Source organism: Pan troglodytes, chromosome 1 (genome assembly GCF_028858775.2).
Source record: "Pan troglodytes isolate AG18354 chromosome 1, NHGRI_mPanTro3-v2.0_pri, whole genome shotgun sequence".
Lineage (NCBI taxonomy): Eukaryota > Metazoa > Chordata > Mammalia > Primates > Hominidae > Pan > Pan troglodytes.
In genome coordinates this window covers 131,171,857-131,188,999 of record NC_072398.2, presented here as the reverse complement: position 1 = coordinate 131,188,999, position 17,143 = coordinate 131,171,857, and the positions used below count along the sequence as shown (strand labels likewise).

The following is a 17,143-nucleotide window of genomic DNA, read 5'->3' as shown; positions in this document are numbered from 1 at the left end:
GTGGTCGTACCATTTTACATTTTCACTAGCAATGTTGAGGGCTGTTTGCTCTAAATCCCCTTTAACACTTAGTTGTATCAGTTTTTAAAATTTAGCCAGTCTAATAGGTACATAATGGTATCTCATTGTGGTCTTAATTTGTATTTCCCTAATGACCTTTTCCTATGCCTATTAGTCACTCATTTGTCTTTATTGATAAAATATCTTTGTTTTTTTGTTTTGTTTTGTTTTGTTTTGTTTTGTTTGAGATGGAGTTTTACTCTTGTTGCCCACACTGGAGTACAATGGCCTAGTCTTGGCTCACTGCAACCTCCATCTCTCGGGTTCAAGCAATTCTTCTGCCTCAGCCTCCTGAGTAGCTGGGATTACAGGCACCTGCAAGCATGCCTGGCTAATTTTTGTATTTTTAGTAGAGATGGGATTTCATTATGTTGGCCAGGCCGCTCTTGAACTCCTGACCTCAGGTGATCCACCCACCTCGGCCTCCCAAAGTGCTGGGATTACAGGCATGAGCCACCGTGCCTGGCTGGTAAAATATCTTTTGCCTATTTTTAAATTGGATTGTCGGTCTTTGATTTATTGTATTATTAAAGTTCTGTATATATTCTGGATATATTGTCAGATACATGTATTGAGAATATTTTCTCCCATAATGTAGTTTGCCTTTCATATTATTTTACAGTATCTTTGGAAGAGCAGTCTTTAATTTATTATTGTTTTATTTTATTGAGGCAGAGTCTTGCTCTGTCACCCAGGCTGGAGTGTGGTGGCATGAACATGGCTCACTGCAGCCTTGACCTTCTGGGCTCAATTGATCCTCCTGCCTCAGCCTCTTGAATGCTGGGACCACAGGTGCATGCCACCATGCCTAGCTATTTTTTTGTAGAACTGAGGTCTCACTTTGTTGTCCAAGGTGGTCTTGAACTTCTGGGCTCAAATGATCCTCCTGCCTCAGCCTCTCAAAGTGCTGGGATTACAGGTGTGAGCCACTGCACCTGGCCCGATTTTTAATTTTAATGTGTCCAGTTTATCCATTTTTTTCATTTATGGTTTGTGCTTTTTGTATCCTAAGAACTCTTGGCCTATCTCTACATGATTACAGTTTTTTTCCTATGCTTTGTTATTATTGAATATTTATAGTTTCAGCTTTTGTAATGGCTATATGATCCATTTCTAGTTAATATTTGGTGTGAGAAAGTTAGGGGTAGAGGGTTATTTTTTTAAAAATACGTATATCTGGCGGGGCACGGTGGCTGAAGCCTGTAATCCCAGAACTTTGGGAGACCAAGGTGGGCAGATCATGAGGTCAGGAGATCGAGACCATCCTGGCCAACATGGTGAAACCCCGTCTCTACTAAAAATACAAAAATTAGCTGGGTGTGGTGGCGTGTGCTTGTAATCCCAGCTACTCGGGAGGCTGAGGCAGAGAAATTGCTTGAACAAGGGTGTCAGAGGTTGCAGTGAGCTGAGATCATACCACTGCACTCCAGCCTGGTGACAGAGCGAGACTCCGTCTCAAAAAATAAATAAATAAATAAAAATACATAGATCTCATTATTCCAGTCCAGAACTATTTGTTGAAAAGACTGTCCCCTTTTTTCTGTACCTTTGTCAAATATTGTTTGACAATATTTATATATGGTTTAATAGACTGAATATTTGTGCTCTTCTCCTCTCTGTCCCCTGCCTCCCCAAATTCACATGTTGAAATCCTAACTCTCAATATGATGGTATTAAGAAGTAGGGCCTTTGGGAGGTAATTAGGTCATGAAAGTGGAGCCCTCATGAATGAGATTAGTGCCTTTTTAAAAAGAGACCCCAGAGAACTCTCTATTTTCTGCCATGTGAGGATACAATGAGAAGACAGACATCTGTGAACCCAGAAGAAGGGCCTCACTAGAACCCAACAATGCCAGCACTCTCATCTTGGACTTCCAGCCTGCAGAACTGTGAGAAATAAATTGCTGTGTTTATAAGCCACCCAGTCTATGATACTTTGTTACAGCAGCCTAAGCTCATAAGATGTATGGATCTAAATCTGGACTATATTCTGTTCCATTGATCTATGCTTCTGTCCTCATGCCAATACCAGGTTTTGTTTTTTTGTTTTGAGATGATGTCTCGCTCTGTCGTCCAGGCTGGAGTGCAGTGGCGCAATCTCAGCTCACTGCAACCTTCGCCTCTGGGTTCAATCAATTCTCCTGCCTCAGCTTCCTGAGTAGCTGGGATTACAGGTGCCCGCCACCATGCCCGGCTAATTTTTTGTATTTTTAGTAGAGACGGGCTTTCACTATGTTGGCCAGGCTGGTCTTGAACTCCTGACCTCGTGATCTGCCTGCCTTGGCCTCCCAAAGTGCTGGGATTACAGGCGTGAGCCACCGCGCCCAGCCACCAGTTTTGATTACTGTAGTTTTATAGTAAGTCTGGAAGTTTGGTAGCTTAAGCCTTTCAATTTTGTTTTTCTTTTTCAAAATCGTTTTGATGGTCTAGGTCCTTTGTATTTCCATATGATTTTAAAATAAGCTTGCTTGGTTTTTGTTTGTTTGTTTACCAAAAAAGCCTACAGCGATTTTGTTCAGAATTGAATTTCATCTTCAGTTAAATCTATGACAAAGGATGTGATCATCACTAGGAAAGCAGTCAGGTATTACAGACTGCATTAAGTCCTTCCTTGAATCCTTGAATTCAAGTAAGATCTGATAGATCTTTTTTGGGAGATGTAGTCTTGCTCTGCCGCCAGGCTAGAGTGCAGTGGCATGATCTCGGCTCACTGCAACCTTTACCTCCCGAGTTCAAGCTATTCTCCTGCCTCAGCCTCACGAGCAGATGGGACTACAGGTGCGTGCCACCACACCCAGCTAATTTTTGTAGTTTTAGTAGAGACGAGGTTTCACCATGTTGGCCGGGATGGTCTCAATCTCTTGACCTCATGATCTACCTGCCTCAGCCTCCCAAAGTGCTGGGATTACAGGCATGAGCCACTGCACCCAGCCAGGTAGATCATTTTTTTGTCTACCATGGTAATGGTGGTTGATGGTGTTCAGATTTTCTGTATTCTTACTGGGTTTTCTTTTTTGTTGTTATTTTACTAATTACTGAGAAAGGTAGGGTAAAAATCTTTAATTATGACTGCACTTACCTGTTTTCCCCTTTAGTTATGTTAGTTTTTGCTTTATGTATTTTGAAGGTATGTTATTAGGCACATATGTGTTTTAAAATGGTTATATTTTTCTAATGTATTGACCCTTTTATTATGATGAAATGTCCTTCTTTGATTCCAGAAATAAATCTTATGTAACCCATTTTGGCTGATATTACTAAAGTTTCTTTAATTTTTTTAGTTATTTTTTTCATGATATATCTTTTTTTGTCCTTTTACTTTTTAACCTATATATGTCTTCATATTTAAAGTAAGTCTCCTGGAGTAATACTGAATTGCTTTAGGGAAAATATAGGGATTTTGAATTAGTTTCATTGGGGGAAGCTGGGTGAAGGGTACATATGAACTCTTGTACTATTTTTTAAACTATGTGAGTCTAAAATTATTTTAAGTCTTCATAATTGCTTGTTGCTGCATTTTTAAGATAGCTTGCTTGAAATTCTTTTCTGACTATTGCAACAACTGTGTCATCTCTGCATTGTTGTCTGTTGGTTGTCCTTACTCATCCAAGTTGAGACCTTTTTTCTGTTTGTTGGTATAATAAATATACTTACTTTGGATTGTTTCCTGAACTTTTTGCATATTATGAGACTCTGTTTCCTATTTAAATCTTCTATGTTAATAGACAGCCACTGGGGAGGGAGGAAAAGTACTGCCTCCTTGCAAACATTTGCCTTCTATAGGACAGGAATGGTCAGCAGGGCTCTGTGCCACAGTTTCTGTGGCTGTAACCCCTAGTGGGAGGGGGAAGGGCCACCACCTCTGCTCTCATTGGTTCAAGACGAGGATGGTCAGTAAAGTTCTTTCTTGCTGATTACACAGTAACCAGTTGAAAAGATTTTATTCTGAAAGACTCTTGCCTTCTCAGGCCTTTGGTTAGAGAAAGTATGTTTTTCTTGGGGCTTTTGTTGTTGTTGTTGTTCTATGCCTTTGAGCAGTTTCAGGTTTTGGGCTGCTGTAGCACCCAAAGTAGATTACATCTGTAGCAAAAAAAATCTGTAGGGAATTCACTGCTGAGTCATCTGTCAAGATCTGATGTCTCTAGCCAATTTACCTTATTTTCTTCACCTTTCAGAGTCTTCTGGTAGTTGCTTTTTGTTTCCAATTCAAGGTTTTTGGTTGTAATTAGCAGAAAGAATAAGGTGGAGTGTGCTTATTTCATCTTGAGTCTCTTGGTTTCTGTTTTTTTTTCTTTTTTCTTTTTGGTGGCAGGTGGAGGAGAGACCTGCAGGCCCTCTCCCTTCTCCCTCTCGGTGTTTTTAAATATACTAGTTTTCATATGTTGTAATCTTATTTATTTGCCCTGTTTATTTTGTTTTTCAGGCAAATGAAGATAAAACAATGTCCGCCAACCTAAAATACGTTTCCCTGGGAATTTTGGTCTTTCAGACTACCAGTTTGGTTCTAACAATGCGTTATTCCAGAACTTTAAAAGAAGAAGGACCTCGTTATCTATCTTCTACAGCAGTGGTTGTTGCTGAACTTTTGAAGATAATGGCCTGCATTTTATTGGTCTACAAAGACAGCAGTAGGTATCTAGGTTTTTTGTTTTTAATCAATGCAATTTATTTAGTTTGCATATATATATTGGTAACTACACATTTGCACTCTTGCATTGTCGAATGGCCTAGTATGAAGAATATTTCAATATTTAAAAAATTTTCTTAAGACATTTTAAGTCTAGTAATAAAGCCATCTTATTTTAATCTGTATCATGATTCATATCTTCTGGTTAATTCTGTAAATATAAAATAGTTTCTTGCATTTATAATAATTTGAGAGTAAGAGTAAATTTTATAAATCTGTTACTGTTAGAACTTTAGAAGAATCATAATAATTTTTTTACTAATGTAAACACCTTCTGTTTTATTTGCTTTATTGATTAGTCCAGCAGTGACTAATTTTATATAGTTTTTAAAAATAGTTCTATTGAGATAATTCATGAGCCATACAATTTATGTGTTTAAAGTATATTATTTAATGGTTTTTGGTATATTTCAATTATAATGTTTTAAACCTGTGGTAAAGTATATACACATAACATAAAATTTGCCATCTTAACTATTTGTAGTGTACACTTCATTGTCATTATTTTACAGTGTTGTACAACAATGTAAATTTTTTTATCACTTTTATCTAAAATTTTTTATCTAAATTTTATCTAAAATTTTTTATCTAAATTTTATCTAAAATTTTGTATCACTTTAAACAACAACTTTGTAACTGTTAAGTAATAACCCCCATTCTCCCTTACCCACAGCCCCTAGTAACCTCTAATTCACTTTCTGGCTCTATGAATTTGCCTATTCTAAATATTTCATATAAGTAGAATCATGTATTTGTCCTTTTAGGTCTGGCACTTAGCAAAATGTTTTCAAGATTTGTTCACGTTGTAACATGCATCAGAACTTTATTCCTTTTTATGGCTGAATAACATTCTATTGTATGGACGTAGCACATTTTGTTTATTCATCCATGTGTTGGTGGACACTTGGGTTGTTTCCACCTTTTGGCTATTGTGAATAATGCTGGAAAGAACAATGAGTAATGCTTCAGTAGATGTACAAGTATCTGTTCGAGTCCCTGTTTTCATTACTTTTGGGTATATATTTAGGAGTAGAATTGCTAGGTCATATGGTAATTCTACGTTTAACTTTTTAAGGAACCATCAAACTGTTTTTCACAGCAACTGGACCATTTTATATCTCCATCAACAAAGTATGAAGGTTCCTGTTTCTTCACATCTTCACCAGCACTTAATATTTTGTTTTTTTGTTTTTTTAAATAGCCATTCTAATAGGTGTGCAGTAGTTTCTCATTGTGGTTTTGACTTGTGTTTCTCTAATAACTAATGATGATGAATTTTTATGGGGTTTTTTTTTTTGGCTTTTTGTGTATTTTCTTTCTTTCTTTCTTTCTTTCTTTGTTTTTTTTTCGAGACTGAGTCTCACTATGTCACCTAGGCTGGAGTGCAGTGGCATGATCTTGGCTCACTGTAACCTCCACCTCCCTGGTTCAAGCAATTCTCATGCCTCAGCCTCCCGAGTAGCTGTGATTACAGGTGCATGCTACCACACCCTGCTACTTTTTGTATTTTTAGTAGAGATGGGGTTTCACCAGGTTGCCCAGGCTGGTCTTCAACTCCTGACCTCAGGTGATCTGCCCACTTCGGCCTCCCAAAGTGCTGGGATTACAGGAGTGAGGCACCACACCTGGCCCTTTTTGTGTATTTTCTTTCGAACTACATCTGACATGACTTGTTAAAAGATTGAATATGTGAAAGTCAGAAGAAAGGAGGAATCCAGCTTGAGGAATAATTGCTAGGTTTTTAGATTAAACTATTGGGTGAATGGGTGCTGCAATTAATGATATATATAAATAGATTTGGGGGGAAAATTAAAGCTGCTTTTTGCATCATATAAGTTTCAGACAGCTATAAGGCATTCCCATTGAGATGTCAAATAGTAGAGTCTATGCATATGGAGCTCAAGAATTTGTCAGTTTACATTTTGCTTTAAAGTTGAGGATTGAATGAGATAACCTAGTGTATACTAGAAGAGGAGAAGGCCAAAGGCTGAACTCTGTTGCATTCCCAATATTTAGAGATCAGATTCCACAGAAGGAATCAGCAAAAGAAGACGGAAGCAAAATAGAAAGATAAATGGAAACGTAATAGCCAAACTGAGATGGTAGTGTTTTTGCTGCTAAGGTATAGATGAGCAGAAGTATTCACTGCATTTAACATTGTGGAGCCAAAGATATCTTTGACACAAATAGTTGCATTTTAGAGAGATGTGGTGAAAATGTGGTAAAACCAACTTTTCAGTGAACCAAAGCATCTATAGACACACCATACAGAAAAACAGATTCCAGGTGGATTAAAGATTGACATTTAAAAAGCAAAACTTTATGACCTTACTATTGTGAATGATTTCAAACAACATACAAAAGGTACAAATAAGACATAAAGGAAAAAATAGATAATTTAGGGTATATTGAATTGAAAAACATCTGTAAATCAAGTCAAGTAAGAAGGCAAGTCACAAATTAAGAGAAGATATTTATATCACTTGTAACCACCAATAATTAATATCCAGAATTACAATTACTCCTACAACTCAATCAGAGTTCATAGAAACTTAATAGAAAAGGGGGCAAAGGATATAAACAGGTAATTCACAGAAGAAGAAACCTGCATGGCAGATAAATACATAAAAAGATGCTCAACTTCACTAGCAATCAAGGAAATCAGATTAAAACCACAGGACACAATTTCACTGCCCTCAAATTGGCAAAAATAAAAAGTCTTAATACCAGGAATTGGTGATTATTTAAAAATTGAATTTAAAAATTAAAAAATAATCAGGTTCGGTGCACACCTATAGTCCCAGTTATTTGGGAGGCTGAGGCAGGAGGATTGCTTAAGCTCAGGAGTTGGGATCTAGCCTGGGCAACATAGCGAGGCCCTCATCTGTAAAAATAAAATAACATAAAATTAAGGTAATATTTTAGTTTTCTTTTCTGGTAAAACTAAGAAAAAAACCTTTTGGTAACTTTTATCTTAGTTAATAATTTTTCAACTATTATTTTGGGTTGAGGAGAGGGTGAGTACCAGGTAGCAATTTTAAAGTTTTTTTTATTTCAAAAAACTTTTCATAATCAAAGTCTTCCTATTTTATATTGAGAGAAAAAATTGTCTAAAGTATCATTATTGGTAAATAATTCTAGGGTTCCTTCGAATTAGAATAATTCTAGGCTCCTTAGAACCCTAATTCTAGGGTTCCTTAGAATTTCTCATTTTTTTGAGGAGTTTATGTATATATCTCTAAAGGATCTTTGGCCATTTTTCATGACTGTTAACCATAAGATTGGCCAGCTCAAAGTTCACTTTCAATCCCTTTCTCCCTTTCTTGGCTCTAACGTGGAGGAAATAAAGGAAAAGACTTCCCGGCTTCCTTGCAGCTATGGGTAGTTATGCAACACAGTTCTGTTCAATGAGAACCAAGAAGATACCTGCTAAGCTGCTGTTTCCTCTCCTTTTTTTGCTGCCTGAAACAAGAACTAGAGATGCAGCAGTACTTTGATGACCTTGTTGCAATAATCACGTAGACAACAGATGAAAAGCATGAAGATTAAAAAGCCAAAATATATATACAGTTATATGTTTTATATATAGTCATATATATATATATATATATATATATATATATATATATATGGATCTTAGAATAGTGCTTAGTTGATATTATCACATACCAGGCACATTTTGGTTTCCAAAAATTGGACATGTATTAAGATCTAATATATATATTATATATATTATATATTTATTTATTTATTTTACCATCCAGGAATTTTCTCAAGGTTATATTGCAGAAAATTTTAAAGCCTGTTATTCTACTCTAATGCAGTTATTTTGTTTTTCTGCTATGGCTTTTTTTCTAAGTATACCTCTCTTGGACATAATTTTAATAATTTACAATATGAAGAGACACAGGCTTAATTTGTAGCAGCATTGTATTAACAGGAAAGGGAGAATCCTGCTATCTCTTTGATAATCCAGCTGAACCTAGAATATTGATTTCAGCCTGTTTATCACCAGAATGGGCTGCAGTGGTTAGAGGATTTCCAACATAGATACTGGAAGGTCTTTAAAAGATAATGCTGTATGAGAGATTCATGCAACCAAGAAGGGGTTGGTTCCTCATAACTCTGAAATCCTCTGGCTCCAGCTTTCTCTTTTTTTCCTCTCCTGGTTGATGGCACCTTGACCCATTAGTGGCACCACTTTGAGTTTTCTTCAGTCTCAATGTCGCAGTCAGGGTGGGAGAAGTGGAAGAATAAGCCTTCTGCCAGACCACTGGTTGGCAGCCTGTGCCAGAGCTAATCTGGTTTGTTTTCAAGCCAGTGACAGTCACATTTTTTTTTTTTTTTTGAGATGGGGATCTTGTTCTTTTGCTCAGGCTGAAGTGCAGTTATGCAATCATAGCTTGCTGCTACTTCAAACTCCTGGGCTCAGTTGATCCTCCTGCCTCAGCCTCCTGGATAGCTGGGACTACAGGTGCATGCCACAACACTCAGCTAATTAAAAAAAAAATTTTTTTTTGAGACAGGTTCTCATTATGTTTATCAAGCTGGTCTTCAACTCCTGGCTTCAAGTAATCCTCTCACTTTGACCTCCCAAGATTCTGGCATTACAGACAGGAGCCACCGTGCCCAGCCTGACAGTCACTTTTAGGAGTGGGTTCATTTGCTTCTAGCATCCACCTTCCCACTTTTCTTAGAGTCCTTTGTCCACCCCAGGGACTTTTCCCCTCCTTTCACAGCTAGACACTTTGGCACCCTTTGCAACTTGCTTGGTGCAGGGTTGCCACAAACTTTCAATTTGGAAGAAAATGCAATATTTGAAAAGTGTAATAAAATGAAGCATAATTAAATGAGGTATGCTTACAGAGAGAGAGCGCCTGGGTCCCTGAGTCTCTATAAAAGCTTTAAATCTGGACTCACCCTATGTGACACAAATCCCTATGGGTTGAACTAGTGTTAGTTGGGTTTTCTGTTGTTTGCAACCAAACCCATTCCCTAACTGATTTACCTTCTTTTAATGATTAAAGTCTTCACAATTACTAATTGGCATGAATGGCTGATGATAAACAAAATGCACAAAATACAAGTTTTTATAACATTGCTATAGTAAACTAAGAATACTTGGTTAACAAATTAAAACTTTGAGCTTTTGGCTGTCATAAATATGTGTTTGTATGTGTTTGTATATATACATATATGTAGATATACATAAGATAAATTTGATTATATATCAGAATAAAAGAATATGATTTCTTAATACATTATAATATTTAACATTTTAAAAATCAGCATCATAAAGATATATTTTAGTCCTAAAAGTATCTTGACATGTAGCTCAATTTTGTTTTTCTATAGGTTAGAAAATTGAGATCTTGAGAGCAGATATGTAACTTATTCAGAGTTACTTAATTACTGATTTTTCTCATATTATTTTCTAGAATGTAGTCTAAGAGCACTGAATCGAGTACTACATGATGAAATTCTTAATAAACCTATGGAAACACTTAAACTTGCTATTCCATCAGGGATCTATACTCTTCAGAATAATTTACTGTATGTGGCACTATCAAATCTAGATGCAGCTACTTATCAGGTACTTAAAATACATTTCTTTCTTTTTTAAAAAAACTTTTTTCTTATACATAATAATTGTATATATTTATGGGGTACATGTGATATTTTGATACATGCATCCAATGTGTAATGATCAAATCAGGGTATTTAGGATATTCATCTCCACAAACATTTATCACTTCTTTGTGTTGGGGACATTTCAGATCTTCTCTTCTAGTTATTTTGAAATTTTGAGTAAATTATTGTTAACCATAGTCACCTTACTATGCTAACACTAGAACTTATTCCTTCTCTCTAACTCAATTTTTGTACCCATTAACCAATCTTTCTTTATTCCTCCCCCTGCCCTTGTATCTTTCCCATCCTCTGGTAGCTATCATTCTGCTCTCTACTTCCATGAGACCCCCCGCTCCCTTTTTTTTTTTTTAGCTTCCACATGTGAGTGAAAATACGATATTTGTCTTTCTGTGTGTGCCTGGGTTGTTTCACTTAACATAATGACCTCTAGTTGCATCCATGTTGTTGCAAATGACAGGATCTCATTCTTGTTATATCTGAATAGTATTTCTTTATGCATTTATCCATTGATGGACACTTAGGTTGAGTTCATATCTTAGCTATTGTGAACAATGCTGCAATAAATACAGGGCTAGAGATATCCTTTTGATATACTGATTTCCTTTCCTTTGGATAAATACCCAGTAGTGGGATTGCTGGATTGTCTGGTAGTTCTATTTTAAGTTTTTTGAGAATGCTTTGTACTGTTTTCCATAGAGGCTGTACTAATTTACATTCTCAACAATGTACAAGAGCTCCTTTTTCTCCACATACTCACCAGCACTGGTTATTTTTTGTCTTTTTGATAATAGCTATTCTAACGGGGCAGGATGATATGTCACTGTGGTCTTGATTTGCGTTTCCCTGATGACTAGTGATGTTGAGCATTTTTTCATATACCTATTGGCTATTTGTATGTCTTCTTTTGAGAAATGTTTATTGAGGTCCTTTGCCCACTTTTTAATGGGATTATTTGTTCTTACGCTCTGGAGTTCTTTATATATTATGGATATTAGTTTCTTGTCACATGATTAGTGCAAATATTTTCTCCCATTCTACAGATTGTCTCTGTATTTTTTTCTTTGCTTTGCAGAAGCTTTTTAGTTTAATATAGTTCCATTATTCTATTTTTGTTTTCATTGCCTGTGCTTTTTTTCTTATGTATTTATTTGTATATCTTTTAAAATATGGAACACTTCATGAATTTGTTTGTCATCCTTATGCAGGGGCCATGCTAATCTTCTCTGTGTAATTCCAATTTTAGTATATGTGCTGCTGAAGCAAGCACTGCCTGTGCTTTTGAAATAACAGCCATAAAATCTGTCCTGACCAATGTCCTGAAACATTTCTCCTCTATTTTCTTCTAGTAGTAGTTTTATAGTTTTGAGTCTTATGTTTACATCTTTAATCCATTTTGGGTTTTTTTTTTATATGGTGAGAGATGGGATCTAGTGTCATTTTTCTTCATATTCATATCCAGTTTTCTCAGCGTCATTTATCAAAGAGGATGTCCTTTTTCTAATGCATGCTCCTGGCACCTTCGTCAAAAATCAGTTGGCTATAAACACGTAAATGTATTTTGGGGTTCTCTATTTTGTTCCATTGGTCTTTGTGCCTGTTATTAAACAAATTCCATGCTATTTTGGTTACTATAGCCTTGTAGTATATTTGGAAGTCATAGTGTGATGCCTCTAGCTTTGTTCTTTTTGCTCAGGGTTGCTTTGGCTATTATTCAGGGTCTTTGTGGTTCCATATGAATTTTAGGATTGTTTTTTCTGTTTCTGTGAAGAGTGTCATTGGTATTTTGATGGGGATTGTCCTGAATCCGAAGATCGCTTTTGGTAATATGGTGATTTTAACAATATTAATTCTTTTAATCCACAAGCATGGGATATCTTCCCATTTGTGTCCTGTTCCATTTCTTTCATCCGTGTTTTGTAGTTTTTCTTGTAGAGATCTTTTACTTCCTTGGTTAAATTTATTCCTAGATTTTTTTTTGTAGCTATTGGAAATAAGGTTGCTTTCTTTATTTCTTTTTCAGCTAGCTTGTTATTGGTTTATGGAAATGCTACTGATTTTTGTATGTTGATTTTGTATCCTGAAACAACTGAATTTGTTTATCAGCTCTAAGAGTTTTTTTAATGGAATCTTTAGGGTCCTCTCTATATAAGATCATGTCATTTGCAAAGAGGGACAATTTGACTTCCTCTTTTCCAGTTTGGATGCCTTAAATCTCTTTTGCCCGATTTTGTTCCAGTTTTTAAAGGAAAGCCTTCCAGCTTTTCCGCATTCAGTATGATATTAGTTGTGTGTTTGTCATATATGGCCTTTATTTTGTTGATATGTTCCTAGGAATATTTTAAATTTTATCAAATGCTTTTTCTGTATCTATTGAGATGATCATAAGGTTTTTATTCTTCATTCTGTTGATATGGTGTATTACATTTATTGATTTTGCATATATGTTAAACCATCTTTGCATCCTTGGGATAAATCCTACTTGATTATGGTAAACAATCTTTTTTATGTGCTGTTGGAATTGATTTGCAAGTATTAATATTTAGTTCAGGATTTTTGGGTTCTCTGTTGTTCTGTTCAGGAATATTCAACTATAGTATTCTTTTTTGCTGTGTGCTTGTCTGGTTGTGATATCAGGGTAATGCTGGCCTCACAGCATGAGTTAGGAAAAATTCCCTCCATTTGATTTTTTTGGAATAGTTTGAGGAGAATTGGTGTTAGTTCTTCTTTATAAGTTCAGTAGAATTCAGAATTGAAGCCGTCCAGTCCTGGACTTTTCTTTTGTGGGAGGCTTTTTAAGTGCTGATTGAATCCTGTTACTTGTTATTGGTCTGTTTAGGTTTTTAATTTCTTCTTTGTTCAATCTTGGTAGGTTGTATGAGTCCAGGAATCTATCCATTTCTTGTAGGTTTTTCAATTTGCTAATATATAGTTGTTCATAATAGTCTCTAATGATCCTGTGTAATTCTGTGGTGTCATCTGTACTGTCTCCTTTTTTGTTTATGATTTTATTTGGGTCTTTCCTCTTTTTTTCTTGGTTAGTCTAGTTTGTAGTTTATTGATTTTACTTATCTTTTCATGAAACCAATTCTTCTTTTATTTCATCCTTTGTATTTTTGTTTAGTTTCTATTTCATTTAGTTCTGCCCTGATCTTTTGTTGTTGTTGTTGTTGTTGTTTGTTTGAGACATTCTCACTTTGTTGCCCACACTGGAGTGCCATGGCGCAGTCTTAGCTTACTGCAGCCTCAACCTCCTGGGCTCAAGAAATCCTCCCACCTCAGCCTCCTGAATAGCTGAGAATATAGGCATGTGCTACCATGCCGGTTAATTTTTTTTTTTTTTTGTAGAGACAGGGTCTTTTTATGTTGCCCAGGTTGGTCTTGAACTTCTGGCCTCAAGTGATCCTCCCACCTGGCCTCCCAAGGTGCTGGGATTATAGCTATGAGCCACCATGCCTGGCCTGCCCATCTTTATTATTTCTTTCCTTCTTTTAGTTTTGGTTTGGTTTGTTCTTGCTTTTCTAGCTTCTCGAGGTATATTAGGTTGTTTATGTGAATCTTTCTAATTTGTTGATGTAGGCATTTATTGCTGTAAACTTCCCTTTTGTCACTGCTTTTGCTGTATCTCATAGGTTTTGGTATGTTGTGTTTCAATTTATATTTGTTTTAAGAAATTTTTCTAGGCTGGGCACAGTGGCTCACGCCTGTAATCCCAGCACGTCGGGAGGCCAAGGCGGGTGGATTACCTGAGGTCAGGAGTTTGAGACCAGCCTGGCCAACATGGTGAAACACTGTCTCTACTAAAAATACAAAAATTGGCCAAGCATGGTGGCGGGTACCTGTAATCTCAGCTACTCAGGAGGCTGAGGTAGGAGAATTGCTTGAACCCAGGAGGCGGAGGTTGCCGTGAGCTGAGATCACACCATTGCACTCCAGCCTGGGCAACAAGATTGAAACTCCATCTCAAAAAAAAAAAAAAAAAAAAGAGAAAAGGAAAAAAAGAAAATTTTCTGTTTTGGTCTGAGAAGATACTTGATATGACTTCAACTTTTAAAGATTTGTTGAGACTTATAGCCTAATATATATTCTATTCTGGAGAATGCTGCATGTGCTGATGAGAAGCATGTGCATTCTGCAACTGTTAGATGAAGTGTTTTGTGAATGTCTGGGAGTTCCATTAGGTATAAAGTGTAGTTTAAATCCTTTAATGTTTCTTTTGTTGATTTTATTTCTAGATGATATATGTGCAAAACTGAGAGTGGGGTTGTGAAGTCCCCAATTATTACTGTATTGGAGTCTGTCTCTCTCTTTAGAGCTACTAATATTTTCTTAATATATCTAGGTGCTGCAGAGTTGGGTGCATGTATATTTAGAATTGCTTTATAGTGTTGTTGAATTGATCCCTTTATCATGATATAATTACCTCTTTGTCTGTTTCTGCAGTTTTTGACCTAAAGTCTATTTTACATAAGTATAGCTATTTCTGCTCGTTTTTGGTTTCTGTTTGCATGGAATATCTCTCTATCCCTTTACTTTCGTCTGTTTGTCTTTACAGGTGAACTGCATTTCTTGTAGGTAGTGTGTAGTTAACATATGGTTTTTAAAATCCATTTTGCCAGTCCATATCTTTTATGTGGGAAATTTAATTTATTTACATTCACAGTTATTATTGGTACATGGGGATTATTCCTGTCATTTTGTCAGTTGTTTTCTGGTTGGTTTTCTGTAGTGTTAATGTTTGACTTCTTTCTTTTTGTTATTTGTGTATCTGGTTTTCCAGTGAGTTTTATGCTTTCTTGTGTTTTTATCATGGTAGATACTGGCTTTCAAGTGCAGGAGTCGTGTAAGCACTTTTTTTGTTTGTTTTTGAGGCAAGGTCTGGCTCTATCACCCAGGCTGGAGTGCAGGGGCACAGTCTCGGTTCACTGCAACTTCTGCCTCCCAGGCTCAAGCCATCTTCCCTCAGCCTCCCAAGTAGCTGGGACTACCCGTGCACACCACCATGCCTGGCTAACTTTCATATTTTTTTAGAGATGAGGTTTCGTCATGTTTCCCAGGGCTGGTCTTAAACTCCTGAGCTCAAGAGATCTGACCGCCTTGGCCTCCCAAAGTGTGATTACAGGCACCTGGCCTAAGCATTTCTTATATGGCTGGTTTAGTGGTGATGAATTTTCTCAGTTTTTCCTTATCTAGGAAAGACTTTATCTCTCATTTTATTTTTAAAAAATTTATTTACCTATTTTTTAATTTTAAAAAAATTATTTCTACTTTTTTTTATTTTCTAAAAGACAGATGTCTTGCTATGCTTCCTAGGCTGGAGTGCAGTGGCTGTTCACAGGCACAGTTATGGTGCACTGCAGTATCAAACTCCTGGGCTCAACCTGTCCTCCTGCCTCATCCTTCCAGGTAGCTAGACCACAATCGCACTCTACCATGCCTGTGCACGCCACCATGCCCTGCTAATTTTTGTATTTTTAATAGAGACGGGGTTTCATCATGTTGGCCAGGCTGGTCTTGAACTCCTGACCTCAAGTGATCTGCCCACCTCGGCCTCCCAAAATGCTGGGATTACAGGCATGAGCCTCCACGCCCAGCCTGCATTCATTTTTTAACAATAGTTTCACCGCGTGTGGTATTTTTATCTGGCAGTTTTTCTTTCTTTCAGCACTTTGAATATATCATCTAATTCTCTCCTGGCCTATAATGTTTCTCTTAAAAAACCTGCTGCTAAGACTGATGGAGATTCCCTTATATGTAACTTGATGCTTGTCTCTTGCTGTTTTTAGGGTTCTCTCTTTGACTTTTGACTTTTGGTAGTTTGACTTTTGGTAGAAAAAAGTATATATTTTAATCTTTATTGTGGTTTTAAAACTTTATTTATTTTGTGTGGAGAAATATGGTTCTATTGATTGTTGAAACCAACAAATGTTTTTCCCCACAACTAACATATGTTTTGAGGGCATCCTTTGTGTGACATACTACATTGGGAGTGTAAGTAATACAGAGAAATTAATCAAAATAAAATGTACTTTGGTGAAGATCGTTTTGGGTTGACTCTATTTAGGCTTTTTCATTCTTTTTTCTCTTTTTTTTATGTGACTGGCTTATTTCAAAAGACCTGACTTCAAGTTCAGAAATTCTTTATTCTGTTTCATCTAGTCTAACATTGAAGCTCTTGGTTGGATTTTTTATTTCATTTATTGAATTCTTTAGTTCTATGATTTTTGTTTAGTTCTTTTTTATGATATCTCTTTGTTGAAAACCTCATTTAGATGATGAATTGTTCTCCTATTTTGTTTATATTGTCTGCTTGTGTTCTCTTGTATCTCACTAAACTTTCTAGATATCATTATGTTGAATTCTTTTCAGGCCTTTCATATTTTCTTTTCATTGGGATGTGTTACTGGAGACTTATTGTGTCCCTTTGGAGGTGTCATATTTCCTTGCCTTCTCATGTTTCTTGTTTCCTTACATTGATATCTGTGCATCTGGTATAACAATAGCTTCTTCCAGTTTTGTAGATAGCTTTCATAGGGAAAGACATTTTCCCACAGATATATGCATAATGTTGGTTGGGTAGGGTGCTTTGGCTTTGATCCCGGGTGGGTGCAGTAATATATAGTCTCTATATGATTTCTTTGGCTATAATCAATGTCAGTGGGGTCTGTCTGGTTCCTTAGTGGCTTCGACTGAAGTTGTTAGTGGAGGCTGTGGCAAGGCTTTGCTGGGGATGGGGATGCCAGGCAG

General features: G+C 36.4%; 1 protein-coding gene and 1 non-coding gene across 7 annotated transcripts in view; one reads left to right on the top strand and one right to left on the bottom strand.

The window, feature by feature from the left end:
* Positions 1–17,143, top strand: part of SLC35A3 (solute carrier family 35 member A3) — a 57,461-nt gene that overhangs the window by 19,037 nt on the left and 21,281 nt on the right. For all 6 annotated transcript variants that reach the window (XM_063816493.1, XM_009426130.5, XM_513586.9 and 3 more), the window contains 2 exons: positions 4,484–4,688; positions 10,186–10,340. In XM_063816493.1, coding sequence (XP_063672563.1) covers positions 4,502–4,688; positions 10,186–10,340 — 342 coding nt within the window. In that variant the 5' untranslated portion in view covers positions 4,484–4,501. The remainder of the gene's footprint in view (positions 1–4,483; positions 4,689–10,185; positions 10,341–17,143) is intronic.
* On the bottom strand, positions 11,560–11,666 carry LOC112206965 (U6 spliceosomal RNA). Its single transcript, XR_002941438.1, has one exon. It is a non-coding gene; the product is annotated as a U6 spliceosomal RNA (small nuclear RNA).